At 45.1% G+C, this 16,236-nt stretch overlaps 1 protein-coding gene across 1 annotated transcript in view; it reads right to left on the reverse strand.

The window, feature by feature from the left end:
* The window catches only part of LOC127029119 (CUGBP Elav-like family member 4), a gene marked incomplete at its 5' end in the record, with an annotated part of 74,084 nt that overhangs the window by 14,735 nt on the left and 43,113 nt on the right, over nt 1–16,236 (reverse strand). The window contains 5 exon segments of the mRNA XM_050914765.1: nt 2,667–2,810; nt 8,893–8,973; nt 10,612–10,677; nt 11,693–11,726; nt 11,728–11,774. Of these exon segments, the coding sequence (XP_050770722.1) occupies nt 2,667–2,810; nt 8,893–8,973; nt 10,612–10,677; nt 11,693–11,726; nt 11,728–11,774 (372 nt within the window).

Raw genomic sequence — 16,236 nt, forward strand, 5'->3', positions numbered from 1 at the left:
GACAGACAGATAAATAGAAGATAGATTCTTCTAACATTCTTGTCTAATAAATTGTTAAGCTACAAAGGAAAGCAGAAGTCCCTGTGGACAATGTATAGATTTTCTTTAATGTGAGTTATTGGGAAAAGACAGAGCTGTCCCTTTAACTGGAGAGCTGGAAACAGCTGTTCCTTACGCATACATGCTTGCTTGGTCTGAAAGTTTTGGTAATTCAGTGCATAACTGACAGTTAGATATATCTCTCCATTAAGCAATCAGCATTATAATAAAGGAAAAATGCTTTCAGTGCACCTTTGAGAGTGCATCAGAAATTAATCTAAACATCAAATTAATTATAGATTGTAAATGAATAGTGTACTTCTGCTATTTCTTTCCTTCTGGAGGTGGTGCACATAGCAGCATAGTCAACATGTTTGTCTGAGACCAACAGTCACAGCAGGCACTCAGCTCTATGGGAAAGTAAGTTAAAGCCAGAGAAAACTGGGGCTTGACACCTGGGACCCAAAAGTAACTAGACTTGGATATTTGTCTCAGAAACTAATATAAGGTGACTAAGATCCACTAGCAATCTCTAATTCCTGCTTTTGCTTGCCTGTGTGCTTGAGTTTACACATCCAAAGGGCACCATCCTGTTTTCAGGCTGGAATATCCCACCATTAGTTTTGGAGGCTACTTCATCAAAAAAGCTGATGTTTAAATTCTCCCAGTAAGACTCACAGTTAAGAAAAATTGCTGCTAAGATCCCTCAATACCTGCTCAGCTATTAGCCATGACCTCACAGTACCTTGGAAGCAGCAATAAAGCCATCCCCACAACCCTGTCCCACAAGCTATGTATGTATTGCTATCCTCATTAAGCCTTGTAGCTGGAGAGCCTTTGAGCTAAGAGGAGATAAAGTGAATACCTGTCCAGAAGATACTCGCCCTTACTGGACTTGGCTCTCACCTCACTTCTCCATTTACCTTTGATCTTCCCCCTTGTTGATATGTGGAGAACCAGGCTCAGTAGTCCCCTAAATATTTATGATAGGAATAACAGTTTCATTGCCAAAGGTCCATTTCTAATCCATGAGTATCCTTGGAGCATTAGTTTTCAATGTCACCTAGAGCTGTGCTGGTCTGCTCATTTTGTTATGAGGCTAAAGCTCTAAAAAGCAGGTGGGCTCTGGAGAGAATGGGGCTAACTCGTAATTATTCATTTGAATTTCCCAACTGCCTCTTCACACCGAACTCTTTTGTCCTTCTTTCCTCTAATGCTTGAGACTGCAGCAACACAATGATACTGGCGAATGGGAACGCTGTGTTCCCTCACATCAGGAGATAGGGCTCCTTCAATCAAAGGGGAAAATAGCCTGTTCAGACCCTCTGTGGATGGGCAGGAGGAACTGTGCATAGAGAAGGAGCATGGAACTCTTGGAAGTACTGTCTGACATGCACCATAGCTAGCAAGGGATGAGGTAGGCTGTCCAGGAGGGGAAAGGGGAAGGCAGCATGGAAGGGAAGCATAGTGTGGAGTTTGAGAGTGGCTTTAAAGTCAAATGAAAAAAATCCAATAAGTCTTAACTCTGGAAGTTTGCCTGAGAGACAGACTCCAGATCAGCTGCAAGTAACAGGAAAAGAGAAGCAATAGTTTGTCCTGTTGCACTTCTCAGGGAAGGTCTGCAAAGAGCGCAGGATGGGGGAACCAGAAATTGCACATCCCAGTGCTGGGCACATGGATAGGGGAGATCCTCTGTCCACCAGGTGGGATAGGAGCAAATGTGGCAGAGAACCCATGCTGCCACACTGCCAGAAGGGACACTTCACAGCATCACATTTGCAAACAGTGGGATCCCACTGAGACACCATGCACACATCACCACATGGCTGTTGGCTGGCTGAGCCCTCCCTTTGTGGGTGCAGCTCAGCTGGTGGCTCACAGGGAGCTCAGGCTGTGCTCTGTCTATGCTCCCACTGGTGGGGTTGAGCCAGCAGTGAGGCCAGAGCTGTGTGAGCATGGTGCAGCTTTCAAACCCAGCCTCTTAGCATGGCCTGTCGAATGAGGCATAGGCTGAGCTCAGGGTATCTGTATCTACTGTGGCGCTGACTCAGGTTCACTGGGCTCAGAGCATGGCTGCCTGCAGTCCACCAAGCAGCCATCCCCGCAGAAGAGCAGGCATCCAGCTGATGTTGTTCAGCCCTTGTCCCCTTGCAGTCTAATGCATCACAGCTGCTGGAAAGCTGCCCCTACAACTCTGTCTTCCCTTCAGCCCTGCAAAATGTTTTTCCTTTTCCTTATGTACAGAAATTCCCCTTCTGCCACATGCTGCCGCTGCTGACACCGTCAGGATTTCACCTACCCACTCAGTCCCCTCGATTTTGCTCCAGGTGCTTTAGTCTTTTCTGTACCCTCCCCACCTCCCCTTCCAAGGGGGGGATATTTTCCACCCCACCACCAGCAGCCGCAGCACCCCACTGCTGGTGAGATGCCAAACCGTCACCTCTAAGCAGTGCACACAATTCTGAGCATGAGACAATTAGGAGACAAAGAGGGAAGGGGGAAATATCAACAGGAGTAAATCGAGAGAAATCATAAAGCTTAAGCAGAAAGAAAGCAGTTTGAAAGGTAAAGTATTCAGAGAAAGCCCTTTCCTAGATGAATCTAATTGTTTTGTTATCTTTACCCACCAAAGCATTTACTTTGGTTTGTCGCCCGATCCACAAACACTTTCGAGGAGATGACATTACCGAAAGGCAGGAACATCTGCATCAGCTCAGCATCCCCAAACTCCTGGGGCAGATGGTAGATAAACAGGTTACAGCCCTCTGGTCCTATCAAGAGAAAAAGAAGACCCATGAATGGAGGTAAATAGGATATGAGAAAGCATATGGTGGAGATTTACTTTGGCATCCCCTCTCTCTGACTGGTGAGGGGTCACCTCTAGGAAGAAGTCTGTAGACTGTCAGAGGAACGGACAAAGCAGAAGACTGGGAAATCAGAAAGTTACCTAGAAGCTATGGTAACTTCATTAACCTTCCCAGGACAGACACCAGGATAAAATCTAGAGACAGAGGAATGCAGCAGCACATGTGGCCATGGAAAGACAGAATGGAGGAATAAGAACAAAAAGCATGAAAGATGCGGTTCATAGTTTTTCTTTGCTCCTCATAATCTCATTTAATCTGTAGAGTTTTAGGTGACCCCCCCACTAAGCCTTGCCTCTTCTCCGTGTCTGCATGCAGAAGTTTCATTATCCTTCTTGTGTCTGTGACAGGACTGTGATAATAAGTAGAAAGAGATGCACAAACCCACGGGCTTATTTTCTTTTGTAGAATTTTACATTCAGCCCCCAAACTCAACTCATCCAAAGGCTTCCCCAAATCTGGACAGTATGGCCATGTCCCCATTCTAGACGGTTCTGCAAGAGAGATTACAGATGGATTTATATCCAAAATACTTTACAAAAGGAATTGCCTTTTTTGCCTCAATGCTGTAACATATACTCTTATAGACTTGGGTGCTTGGAAGAATATCCAGAGAGGAGACTTTAGTTGGAATATGTAGTTTTGTTAAAGTAGACACTCTCAGAAAATATTCTGTTGAAATTGCATTTTGGGGCAGAAGGAGAATCTGCCTCTGGTCAAATGGTCTAGAATGGAACTTTTCAATGTGACTTTTATTTTTTAAGCATGTTGTATTTGAGCAAATGTCAAAAGGGAACAGCTGTGTCCAAGTGGTTTTGTTGAAAAAAATAAATATTTAAGCCACTTGCACTGCTCACTAGCAGAAAACTAGTTTGATGAAGCAAGGATTGGGTTGTTGTTTTTTTTCATGGAGTTGTTTCCAAAGGTACTTCCAGCTGCTGCCCAGCTCTGCACTGACCTCGACAGGTAACTCCAGCTCTGGTTTGCTTGGGGGGGGGGGGTAGGGATGAGTGTAGGATGAAGGGGAAACAGTGTGTGATCCTTGTCACAAGGGTAAGAGGACAGAGGGAAGGACAGTTTCCTCCTCCCCCCGCCCATGTGCCTACAACCCTGTGACATGACTCAGTCAACTTTCCCCCATTTATGGCTGGAGCACAATGTGGGGAAGGAAAGGGTTCTTTGTTGGTTTTTTTTTTTTAAATACTCTCATTTTCTTCATCAGAGCATAATTACAGTGTCATAACACAGCAAATAATTACAACTTTGCCTTTCCTGTTAGGGAGAGGAGGTCGCCTAGATGCTCCCACCTTTTATTAGCCATAACTCACCCCACCCCCTCCGCTGGCAGGAGAACTACAGTGAAGTCAGGATTCGGAGAGATGCCCATTTAAATCTCATTAAAATTTCTGGGCCTCAGTATGATTGAAGTCACAGGCTCTCCACATTTCCTTTTGGATTAATGGAAAATGAAGCCCTAATGAATATTTGCTAAGCAAAATTTTCCCCACTAATTTGCTAAAAGGACTGTCACGAAGGAACATCTGATCCTTTGCATCTTGTGCATTTCCTAGACCTCATGAGCATGGTAACAGGCTTTCTTCCAAATGGGGGGATAGTGGTACGGTGGGATAATTAACTAATTAGGCACCCAGTCATCTGCTTAGCCAAATTACTTTTGAACCTCAGTGGTCCACAATCATGCTCCCCTATTTCATGCCAAGCTTTTCCATCTTCCCCCCTCACCTCCCATCTGCCTCTTCCTAGTCTCTTCACTGAGCAATTATCCCTTCTCCAATCGTTGCTGTAGTTCAGTTCCACACAATGTGGAGTTATTGGCATGATAAACTACATATGAACAGTCTGAAAGTATTAAACAAACACTGACACCCCCCCCCCCCCCTTAGGTGTCTGTTAGAGTTGAGAAAATTCCACCCAGGAGAAGACCACAGTCCAGAATAGCAGGGAAAAATTCATTCCTTCATCTGAACGTGCCCCAGAGCACTACTGCTGTGGGATTTGAGATCCATACTATAATAGAATTGGTAAAATCTTGGCTTTGCTGCAGTTAGTTGCAAAATCCCCAGTGATATCACCAGAGCCAGCAGTTTGCTCTGTAAAACTTGCAAATTCTTTCAAAAATGCCAGCTGCATTTCCTGGGGTCTTGTATGTCTTGTGCATAAGTAGGAATTCTGCCTGCGTGTGCTGAGAAACACCTACTAAGACATAAGGCAGATCAGGAGGCACGCAACTTTACATCAGATTTAGAGATTGGGTTCAAGGAGAGAACAACCCTTACTTCATCTTGAAATCAGCTTTGCCTCACACTGCTCAGAGACCAAGAGGAAGAGACCAGGGAAGATGCAAAAAAGCTGAGACCATCCTCAAAGCCCAGTTCAGCTCTGAAATGTGGCTGGTAAACCCATGCTGCAGCTTCCCATATCAACTCAGATATTCAAGGCCAAAGTCACTCTGTTGCCAACTACAGAGGGTTTTTGCTAATTTCCAATGCTGAAAACTCCACCTGCTATTGAGAAACAACGTGGGGTAGTTTGATTTTTTTTTTTTACCATCCTCATATATGAAAATTCTGCCATTAGAATTTAACTAGCAATTTCTTGTTAAATCCACCCATCTGTAGCTTACCTATCACAGTTAGACTCCTTGGTAAAGAAGTCACAAAACAAGCTCTCTCTGTCTCAGCCCTTCTACCTTGAGGGTTTTTTTTTTGCCTGAGTCAAGTTAATCTGGGCACTCCATGGAAGTCTATGTGTATGGCCACCTCTTCGTATATATGTGTATATTTTTAAGAAACCAAATGCATGAGTTGTTCAGCTCAGAATGCTATGAAGAGCTAACTTAGTTCTTAGTGTACACAAGCAATGACTTTTAATGAACTCAGTCAGGATCAGTGCAGCAAGAGGAAGGCCAGAGCTGGTATGGCAAAACCTTAGTGAAAACTCCAACTATCTTGTTGGAGAGAAAGGTCTTGTTTTGGACTGAGTTAATGGATTATTGGAGAGCAGTATACTTGGCAGTTCAGGGCTGAATACAGTACTAAAATTATTTACTGCACACTTTAGTTTTCAAAAGGGCTGTAAGTCAGCTAGAAATCTAACCTTCACAACACTTGTTAAAAAAGAATCAAAGTTCATTCCTACCCTGACATGTACCGTGGCTCTTGGTTTTATGGCTTTAAGTTATAGATATTTCTGTTCATTAATACACTACAAGCACAGATAGCCTTGATTTGGACAACAGGAAAAGAAAAGTTGTAAGGAATGCTCAGTTTATGAATGGTTTGTATATTACAGGCAAACCATGCTGGATAATGGAAAAAACCCGTGATTGAGGGCAGAGGAGCAGATGGTAGAGAAATCTGTAGTGGGTCCATGTTGATTTGGCTTGTTTGAACCTGAGCTGCTAAGGCATTGCTCTGCCCATGCTCCTCACCCTCCTGCTCATTGTTAGTTATTTAGCATGGGGACAGCTGCAGACCCAACCTATCCCTGGGTGTCCACTATCAACATGAGTAAACTCTACATACCTGATCTGACATCAGCTATCTATCATTGCATCCCCAACACTGTGACTCACTGTCATAAGGAAAGGCTAATTACTGTCGGACTGCTCTTCCGACAGTAATTAAAAATGTGCTATCCAGTAACGATGTATGAAATTAGCCTGCAGCCCTGGTCAGCTGCACACTTCACCTCTACAGCAAATACTCAGAGTCTGGAATTTCATTGCCTCTTCTGCATCTGCTTGCTATTCAGCCCATGGCATGTTTGAGCATAGGGCAGATGAGAGTCACAAGCCTGCACCACTTTATTTTAATATCTAAGTGTACTTCTGAGTTTCAGAAACTACGTCAAGATGAGTAATACCATACCAATTTAAAATTACCCCTAAGTTTTGCCTGGTTGAAATGGTTTGAATCAAGACTTCATCTCTAGCTTTGATAATTTTGGATGTGCTCCATCCTATGCACCTTGTCAGCTGCCGGCAGCCGCCTCAGCACTCATATGGAAGTAATGACTAATCTCTACAGGAACGTTGCAGCAGCCAAGTGGCTCCGGGCTTGTTATCCAACCGGGATCCGGGAGCAGAGAGTTAACGTGGTTATTAACAATGTGATCATCGATGTTATTGCTGTGGGCTGGTTCATTAATGAATCAATGTTTGTGCACATCCTTGGAAACATAAAGTACTTTTCTCAGCACTGAGCATTATTATTAGAGTTCCCTCTTGCTGCATTTTCCTGTTAAAGGTTACAGATGCTTAAAGGTTCACTCTCTGCTAAAAAGGAGTGTCATGCCTTACAGATTCTCCCTCTAGCAAGCAGGAGAGAAAGCCACAGCATCTAAACACTGCAGGAAAATGGAGGACACTGGGAATAGCAGCCTCCATCGGACTGGTGGTTCATCTCATATATCTGGCCTGAACCATCCTCAATACCAGCTGCTTACAGGAAGGAGCGAGGAGTTATGAGCTAACTTGTCCACTGGGTGACACTCACCCTCAACCTACAGAGACACACGGTGCCCTGCAAACACAGGGGTCTTTGGGCAGTGGGTATTCAAATTGAGCACAACAGCTATCCCTTGCTTCTGATTGTTTCTGGCACAATGCTATGCTGAGCAATCATTTGCTCGCCATTTTGTCCTGTGCTTAATCTATTCCCAGTAAGTAATAAAAAGCAAATTCCTTCAGCATGAGGGGACATCTCTGTAATGATATGTTAGGTCTGTGCATCTCTTCTCACAGCAGGGTTGTGTACTAGAGCTAATCAGGAGCTGGAAGTTGTGTTCCCCAGGAAATTTTGACATCGGAAAAAAATTAATTCCAAATTAGATTGAAATGCCGACATTTCTAATTTTCTTACAGAATGAGATTTCTCCCCCAAAGTAGTTCTAGGAGATCAGAATTTTTTATTTTGATAGTGTAATCTTGATTCATTTCATTCTGACTGTTACACTATATTAAAATATTAAATGTCACTATATATAATAACACATAACATAGAATATATCTGAATTACTGATGTAATAGAGGATAAAAGTTGAAATGTAATTATTTAAAATGAGGATCTTTACACTAAGCTGGAGCACCTGACTTAAATGCCTCACTTAGACAAGCAGTCTCCTCTTCTTGTCAAAAGAGAGCAGTGGACTCCCTGGATGACAGTTGGGACTACCTGAGTGGGTTGCCTCTGAGGATCGCACTGCTCTCCACTGACTGTAAAGGGAAGATAAGGGGCTACTCTCTTCATTCAGGCAAGTTTTTTGGTGCAAAGAATGGCATGGATACCTCCCAGAACATTTACATGCAATAGTGGGAGATTCATCTCTCCTTACTTTTCACGTCTCTAGTGCAGCCATCCTGTCCTGCGGACTAGATAACCCGACTCCTCTCGAAGTCAATGCAAAGAAATAAGTACTTTTACTATATGATTCATCTCATCCTGATATAGATATTGTGCTCTAAAAGGGCTGTTTTCTGTTTCCAAATTATCAATGAAGGCTGAAAGGACTAGATCAGCTCCTCTAAATAGCTGGTCCTCGTTCTCTAAATAGGAGGTGTCTGAAATCACGTTACTGGCTTCTAATGAAGGGCCACCAGTGCTTTGTTTCCTATTAAATTTTTTATTCCAATGCAATTGCATTTTTATCTGCATTCTTGTTGCTTGCCTCTAACACAGATCCCCACTGGACATTATTGCCTATGTTGCTAGCAGGTCTTTCCATGGCCCATCCACATCAGCATGCTCCCATCCCTGGGGACACAGCGATTCCCCATGAGGATGTTCCCGCATATTACTGTTAGTGCCAATGATGCCGTGCCACATATGGAAATGGAGAAAAGACTCAGTGGACCAGGGATTCAAAGCAATCGGGTGTTTAATGGATACTCTCTAGCTGTATGAGGAGGAGAACCAATGTGGTGGAATGGCGTGCTGGGGCCAGAAAGGAGGACATCACATTTACTCACCTTCTCTTTGTTGCTGTGGGATCATGGGAGGTGGCTGTGGGAACGCTTGGCTAATCTGGCCATAAGCAGCAGGATAAGCAGCTACAGGGGAGAGAAAGGGAGAGAAGAAAGAGGGACAGATTTCAGTGCTGGGAAGCAAGGACCTTTCACTCCAAACCATGATACCAAGCTAGAGGTGGGTCCCCTCCTGTATTTTGCCTCTGTGAAGGGCCATCTCATGCAGCGTGAGATGTGACAGAAGAACGACAGTGGTGCTCCAGGAGGTACCACATGGCCCTGAGCACCCACCCTCCCTTCAGCTTCATCAGCAGTAACACCGGGGACAGCCACGTGGTGTAAATGGAGGTCTCTGCTGAGATCTCCCCAGCAGAGATGCAGAACCATCCTATATGGCACTACAAGCACATTCATTCACAAGCTCAGTGTGTTGATGCCCGTGCTGACTGCCACGCACAGAGCACACACATGTAATCGCTCTTGTGCCCTGAATAATTCATATGCTCATAAAAACAGTTCACGTGTGTTTCTTCCCTTACTCTAACCTTCGTATGCCCACACACTGTATAGGCACAGCTGCACATATAGTCTCGGATATACATTTTTCTTTCATGTCCATAGAGACTTCCTCTCTCTCACAAAAACACAGTGGAAACAGTGTGCAGCAATTAAACAATTTTCTCCACCTCAGCTCCCCCACCAAGCAGACAAGGGGAGCCATTCAGTACCACAAATGGTAGATAGTGTGCCTTGCTGCTAAAAATATAGAGTATGGGTCACCTGCGAGCCCAGAGAGAGGGGGATAGGGGCCATGTGTGTGCAGAGGGGTTAATTAACAGCTCAAAGGGTTGAGCTGCTTCCCATCTATCAAACCTCACAAGCAATAAATGACAATAAAACACCGGCAAATGAAGCCCTACATGGAGAATTAAATGAACTTTCCAGATATAGTGCTGACATGAGATAATAGCCATTCCTCAGCAGGAGACCATGATTGCTCCAGTTACCACAGGAAATAATGACTTTGGGGTGGCAGCTTCCTTGCAAAGTTGGCTATGGATACCTTGCGAGAGGAGGCTGAACACAGCAGGGTTGTGGTCTGCATTAGGTCACTTTGGCTGGTGTCAGTCCATCAACTGCAAAGGAGTTGCTCAGCGTACAGGGCAACGCAAGCAGAGGCTGACCCGTTGGGAGCCATGGAGAAAGCTGCTGGGAAGCCAGGAGTATGTCTGCATAGATCCTAAGCAAGCCTCAAACTAACTAGCTTGGTATGGCCAGTGCAGACATACTGTAAAATATGGATATGAGCAAACATTCCATACCCTGACAGGCTTTGGTTGCCTATCTCCCCTCCTCGCTGCAGCACTCAGGAGACCTGTTATAGAAAGTGGCCCCCAAATCAGTGGCCTGATTTTGCACTTCTGCACTGTACTAAGCAGACCGGACCTGGTCCCGCCAATGAAGATGCATGGAGGTACAGGTCAGTGGGAGCCTTTCCCTGGGGAAAGGAAGGACATTGCCTCCTTTGGGAGAGAAGACCCCGGGCTTTATATTTGTGCAAGAAGTGCAAATTTAATCTGAGAGTCTGTGGCCCCCAGCTCACCACAGATGGGATCATTGTATCAGCAAACACCTCCCTTCCCCCAACCCCCTCAGATGTGTTCAGAGATTAAAGGCTTTAGAGAAGAGAAATGTTTATTGGGACAAAGTTTTAATACTAACGACCTGCGTACTGCTGCACTCCAGCATAGGCTTGCTGCAAGGGGTCTGCTGCAGTGGGGCTCTGTGCTGTGGAGACACAAGAGAGAGGTAATTAATGGATTAAAGCATGACAAGCGCTCTCCCTTTCTCTTCCCTCATCAATATGTGGTGTGGGACAGACAAACCCAGGGGCTTAAGGTCCCATAAGAGGAGCAGCTCGCTCACCCTGCAGACAGGACTGCACAGAGCCCCCCATGATGTCCAAGAGGGCTCTGTCCCCCAGCAGTCACCCTGTGAGACTTTGAAGCAAAGGGCAAACAAACATCTCGCCCCTCCTTCTCAAGCTTAAGTTATGGAGCCAACCTCTGATCATGCAAATTTTTGGCATTGCAGTAATCAACGCCAAAGAGCCCTCATCTTATGCCAGGACTGACACTGTGCTAGGTGCTGTGCAAACTCAGATCTCAGTGACAGCTACAGTCGCATGAAACTTTCAATAAGAGTAGAAAACAACAGAGGCATAGCAGGAGGAAGGAGAAGAGAACAAAGCAGTGTCTCCTGCCATCACAACAATCCTTCGAAGGACCACATTGCTGCCAGGCAGCCCCCTGTGTGAGAGGAGATGCTGCTTGGAGGGGAGGGGGACACCACTGTCTGCTCCAGGGAGGATGTTGTGAATCTCTGCATAAGGCATGCAGTCCCTTGCTGGCTTTAAAGTGCATTTTCTCTCTTTACAAGTGTGCATTCCCCCCCCCCCAACCTCTTTTTCGTGAAACTTTGAAGTCTAGCTCAAATACAACCAAAACTGGGTAAGATGATTATTTTTTTTCCCTTTTCCCCTTTGGCTGATAGGGAGAGAAACGTGTTGGATAAGCTCTTTCTTTATTTGCAGCAATAAAATATTTAAAGCAAAGCTTGGCTGAACCTCTAGTCCAAATGTCACCTTGGCCCTAATATTTCACTTCTTGTTATGAGTGTAATTTGTATTTATTGGTTCTGCACAGTTCTATGTTTATGCAGACCCTCCGGCTTAGTACTTGTAGCATGATCCCTTAGGGAGCTGCCACTTTCCCTGCCTCCATCCCACCTCCTTCCTTCCTACAAGCACAGAGGTGTGGCTGGAGGCAAGGGCTCGCATGATACAAAGGTGTGGGCCTCTTGGAAGGAAATCTGGTGCCATTGACCTATCCAAGGAGAGACACTGACTCTATGCCAAAGTGTGGGGGAGTTTGGCAAACATGAATGTACGGACCCAGGGAACATGGACAAAGTGTTTTCTTACAGATGCAAATACCAGCTTGAACCTTAAATTCAAAGATCACCATTGATCATGATGGAAGCTTGCAAGGTCTTGCACTTAGCTCCCAAAATACAAGGAGGAATGGTGAGAAGACCAAACTTCGAGGGGACAAACCCAATTAGCTGGCTGAGGCTTGGAGGCTCCTGTTCATTATGGGCATTACTGGATCACAAGGACTTTGAGGATGGGGTAGTCACAGGAAGAAATAAGTGGGATTGCAGTCTTAGGTTGGAAGTTGTTTGGTTAAATTCCTAGCTGACTTTTGGCAGGTCCCTCAATATGTGTGTATGTGAAATGTGTAAGCACTGCCGTACTGTAAGAATTTTCATCCCTTGAAAAGGGATGTGAGGACAATACATTAAAACCTGTGGGAGATCAGTAGAAGACATAGTAACGATACAAAGCTATATTTTTAGAGTAGATGCTCCAGGAAACTGGAGGAAATGCTTGGAAAATATAAAAACTGTTTCAACTTATTCCTCCCTTCTTGAAGAAGGAAGCAACTAAAGTCTATTCTTTTTAACCTCCACTCAAAACTGTTTTCCTCTAAAACCAGAATGTTGAGATTATTGCTCCAGAAGAAAACTGAAAGGCTATGAAAGGTTGAGTTTTACACCAGTTCCCGCACCCCTTTGGGTGAATGGATCATAACTTGGACCCCCCCAAAATGACGCAGGCACGCTCGTTCTCTCTCTGACACGCTGACAATTAGCAATGACTGCCTCTCCATTGATACGGGAGAAGTCATTGAGCAGTACCTGTCTGACTGTAGTCCTTTCCTTTATTCCTTGCCTTAGCTGGGCACACTTGGGAACTGCCCACTCTCCCAGATAATAGCTGAGACTCTCCTGAACGGGGCTGCCTGGCTCACTGCAGAGTTGCTCTCCTCATCCCATCTGTGGATATCTCACCTGCCTTTGGAGCCATATTCTGCCCATCATAATCAGCTTAGGAAATACACACTGAAAATCACAGTTCACATTTAAGATTAAATATTAAAAATGGGCAAATGCTTTATTTAAAGGATCTGGAGCAACAGGCCTTTAAATGCAGGCTTTTTACCTCAAACATAAAGCTTTTAAAGTTCATTATTTTCCTGACTCTTTATCACTTGTCAGCAAGAGTAGTATCTAACCAGATGTTTCTTTCTCAGGAGGCTGCCTTGTGCCCCAGATCATGCAGAGAATTTTCTCTTGGGTCACAGCACATGCAAGCCAGCGGGAAGACTCTCCCCTGATTTCAGTCAGCTTTGCTCCAAGCTGGAAATCACTTACTCATAGGTAAAGAAGATGCAAGGTGGCTGGTCCTTACACAGGACCGTAAGACTGACCAAACCATCCCTAGACACTCTTGAAAAGGAGGCAGCTAAAAACATCCCTGGGCTGTAGGACTAGACAACATGGGGAAGCAGCAACCCCTGCCTTGAGGCTCTGTTTTATTCGTAGTCTCATACCCTACCTTGGCTGTTTGGGAAAAGCAGTCGTGGTAAGTCACCACCTGCAGGGATTTAACTTGGCAGCTCAAAAATAAAAGTGATGACCTTTGCTCATTGAAGAACTCATCCTTCTTAGCTTGAAAAGCATGTTTACTCAGCAAATGGAGTGACTTCAGTGGATGTGTCCATGCTGGCCAACACAGCCTATGAAGATGCAGGGACACAGACTCCAGGGCCAGCTGGGTACCCTGGTACGAAGCCAAGGTAGCTTGGGCAGCCATTAGCATGTCTTCATGCTGCTCCTCACTCTGCCAGATTAATTATACCTACCGAAGGGCATAACTGCCTGTGCTCCCAGCTGTAGTGTGGACAAAGCCAACGGCTGGTATCGATCCAGAAATCTCAAGACACAAATTAGACATTTGAGGAAGTTGTGGCAATGCTGTCTTTAGTAAAGTGACAGCCCTCCTACATACTAATGACCTGTGTGAAGTTCAGCAAGGGCTCAGATGTATGAGGGGCTCACGATCCAGAGCCAACCTGCCCCAGGGATTGTATGTGACGGTAGGCTGGTGCACACCATGTGCTAAAATTCAAACTGATGGGGAGACATGAATCATTTCTGTGTCTCAGCACAAGGAGATCATGATGCAAGGTTGCTTTATTCCTCCATAAGATACACATAACTTAATACAGCGTGCACCCCTGTAGCCTTCATACAGATCATGCTCCACTAAGGTAGGAGAGTTACCCTGTATCAGCCACCCTTTCTCCCCATCCAGTTGGCCATTCTCTGTTACTGCAAATATTAGTTGAACATGGGCATGCGGGGCTGGGGACAGACCTCAGCTCCTCTGCATGCTGTGGGTGTAAGCCCACTGTGGCCCAGAAGGTAAACAGCTGAGTAAGGGCTGGTAAGAACTATAGGGCTGTAGAAGAAACTAGATGAGGGACATGGATATCATAAAGCACCTTAAAGGGGCTTTTGGACCAGAATTAGCACATCTCTAAGTTGCAACATCTTCAAAAGACCTTGGATGTGCTAGTGACTATCTGTACAAATGTGCCCATAGATAACATTTAAAATAGCATTCCTTGTAGTCAGACTCATGGAGATCTTACGTCCAATGTACAGATATTTAAGAGAATAAACGTGATGTACTGGACACACTGAGGATTGGCTAGTGAAGTGAAAGCAGCAGAGAGGCTCCTGAGAGGCCAGAGGACAAGTATCAGTCATGTCAGCCCTGCTGAAGTCCGTGTAGCCTTGCTGCGTTACAGAACCTGAGAATCTGTCCTTGCCAGGGCAAAGTAAAGGTGTACTGTGAAAACAGATGCTAAGAGTAACTTCATTTGGCAGCTCAGGGCAAGAGCCTTATCCCTGGACATTGCCTCTATCATTTGATCATTTCCATATCTTCACGGGAAAAATCCTGCTCAGATACAATTGTCTCTTTGCAAGACGATCCTGGCCAAGATGCCACAAGGTGACCATGGCAGATAAATTTCCATAAACCTGGAGACATAAAACAAGCCAATGACCTACTATATGGCCATAAATATAATTTTAATGAAGGCAGCACTTATTCATTAGGCAGAAGTCAAGAAATGACTCCCAAGTCCTTCAAAGAAATTAGATCCGTTAATGTCACTTTCCAAATACTCTGCCTGATGCCAAAAACCAAGGATGATTTCCCAAGTAAGCATGAAATACTAGTGCTTTAAAATTAACACCAGGAAGCTTTCTTAGTATTGATATATCTCTAGACTGAAATCCAAGTTTTTAAAGGGGCATTCAGCTAGTGTTAGGCCTGACATTTAGCTTTTGTCAGAGAATGAAATGATGGAGGTGGCAGAATAAAGCACATCATTGTTAAAAATACATAAAATCATTTTAAGTGATGTTTTATAAAGGATCTCTTCTGAGATGGCAGTAACCCAGCTATGGTGTCTGGCCAAGACGAGCTGTTATGTGGGCGCCCAGGATGAAAATGGTTGTAGGGGACAGATGGCTGGAGTCTGCTGTGATGGTCAGGGGTGTAAATCAGGAGGAGCTGCACTGAAGCCAGTGGAGGTGTGAGGAAAAAGGATGATGGTTACTGCCTGAGCCATCAAAAGGAGGCCCTCCATCCCTCTCCGTGGGTATGGGACAGTGTTCCTGTCCCAGCTTGAAGTAAGAGAAAGTCAAGGAAATCTGCTCTCTGAAATCAGAGAGGTCCAGTGCTTCTGAGAGACAAAAGCAGGGTCTGGCATATTTTGGGCCCATAAGACACCGTGGGATTTGACTTTGGTGGAAGGAGTCAGCAAACTTTACACCTACATGATATCCTCTTCACCCTCTGCATCTGATTACCTATGCATTTCCCGACAGACAAGCTTTATTCCATCTATTTCACTCTATTTTGCAGCGCTGCTCCCTGCACAGGTCTACAAGACATGTTATTGCCCAGATCGACAACTCTGTGCTCTGCCTCATCTATTCATTCCTCCCTCTGTCCTGGAGGTGTTTTATACCTCTCCCAGGAGCTGCAGCTTGGCCACTATCACCTCTGGGAGGGTGGATAGGGGAGGAGGGTGATGAAAGAGTGGCAGCACTTTTCAGTCAGTGGGGGGGGGTGTCCTGATTTCGTCTGGGACAGAGTTAACTCTCTTCTTAGTAGCTGGTACAGTGCTGGGTTTTGGATTTAGTGTGAGAATAATGTTGATAACACTCCGATGTTTTAGTTGTTGCTAAGTAGGGCTTATCTTAAGCCAAGGACTTTTCAGTTTCCTATGCTCTGCCAGTAAGCAGGTGTGCAAGAAGCTGGGAGGGAGCATGGCCAGGGCAGCTGACCCAAACTAGCCAAAGGGGTATTCCATACAATGGAACGTCATGCTCAGTATATAAACAGGGGGGAGTTGGCCGGGAGGC

Source organism: Gymnogyps californianus, unplaced genomic scaffold (genome assembly GCF_018139145.2).
Source record: "Gymnogyps californianus isolate 813 unplaced genomic scaffold, ASM1813914v2 HiC_scaffold_79, whole genome shotgun sequence".
NCBI lineage: Eukaryota > Metazoa > Chordata > Aves > Accipitriformes > Cathartidae > Gymnogyps > Gymnogyps californianus.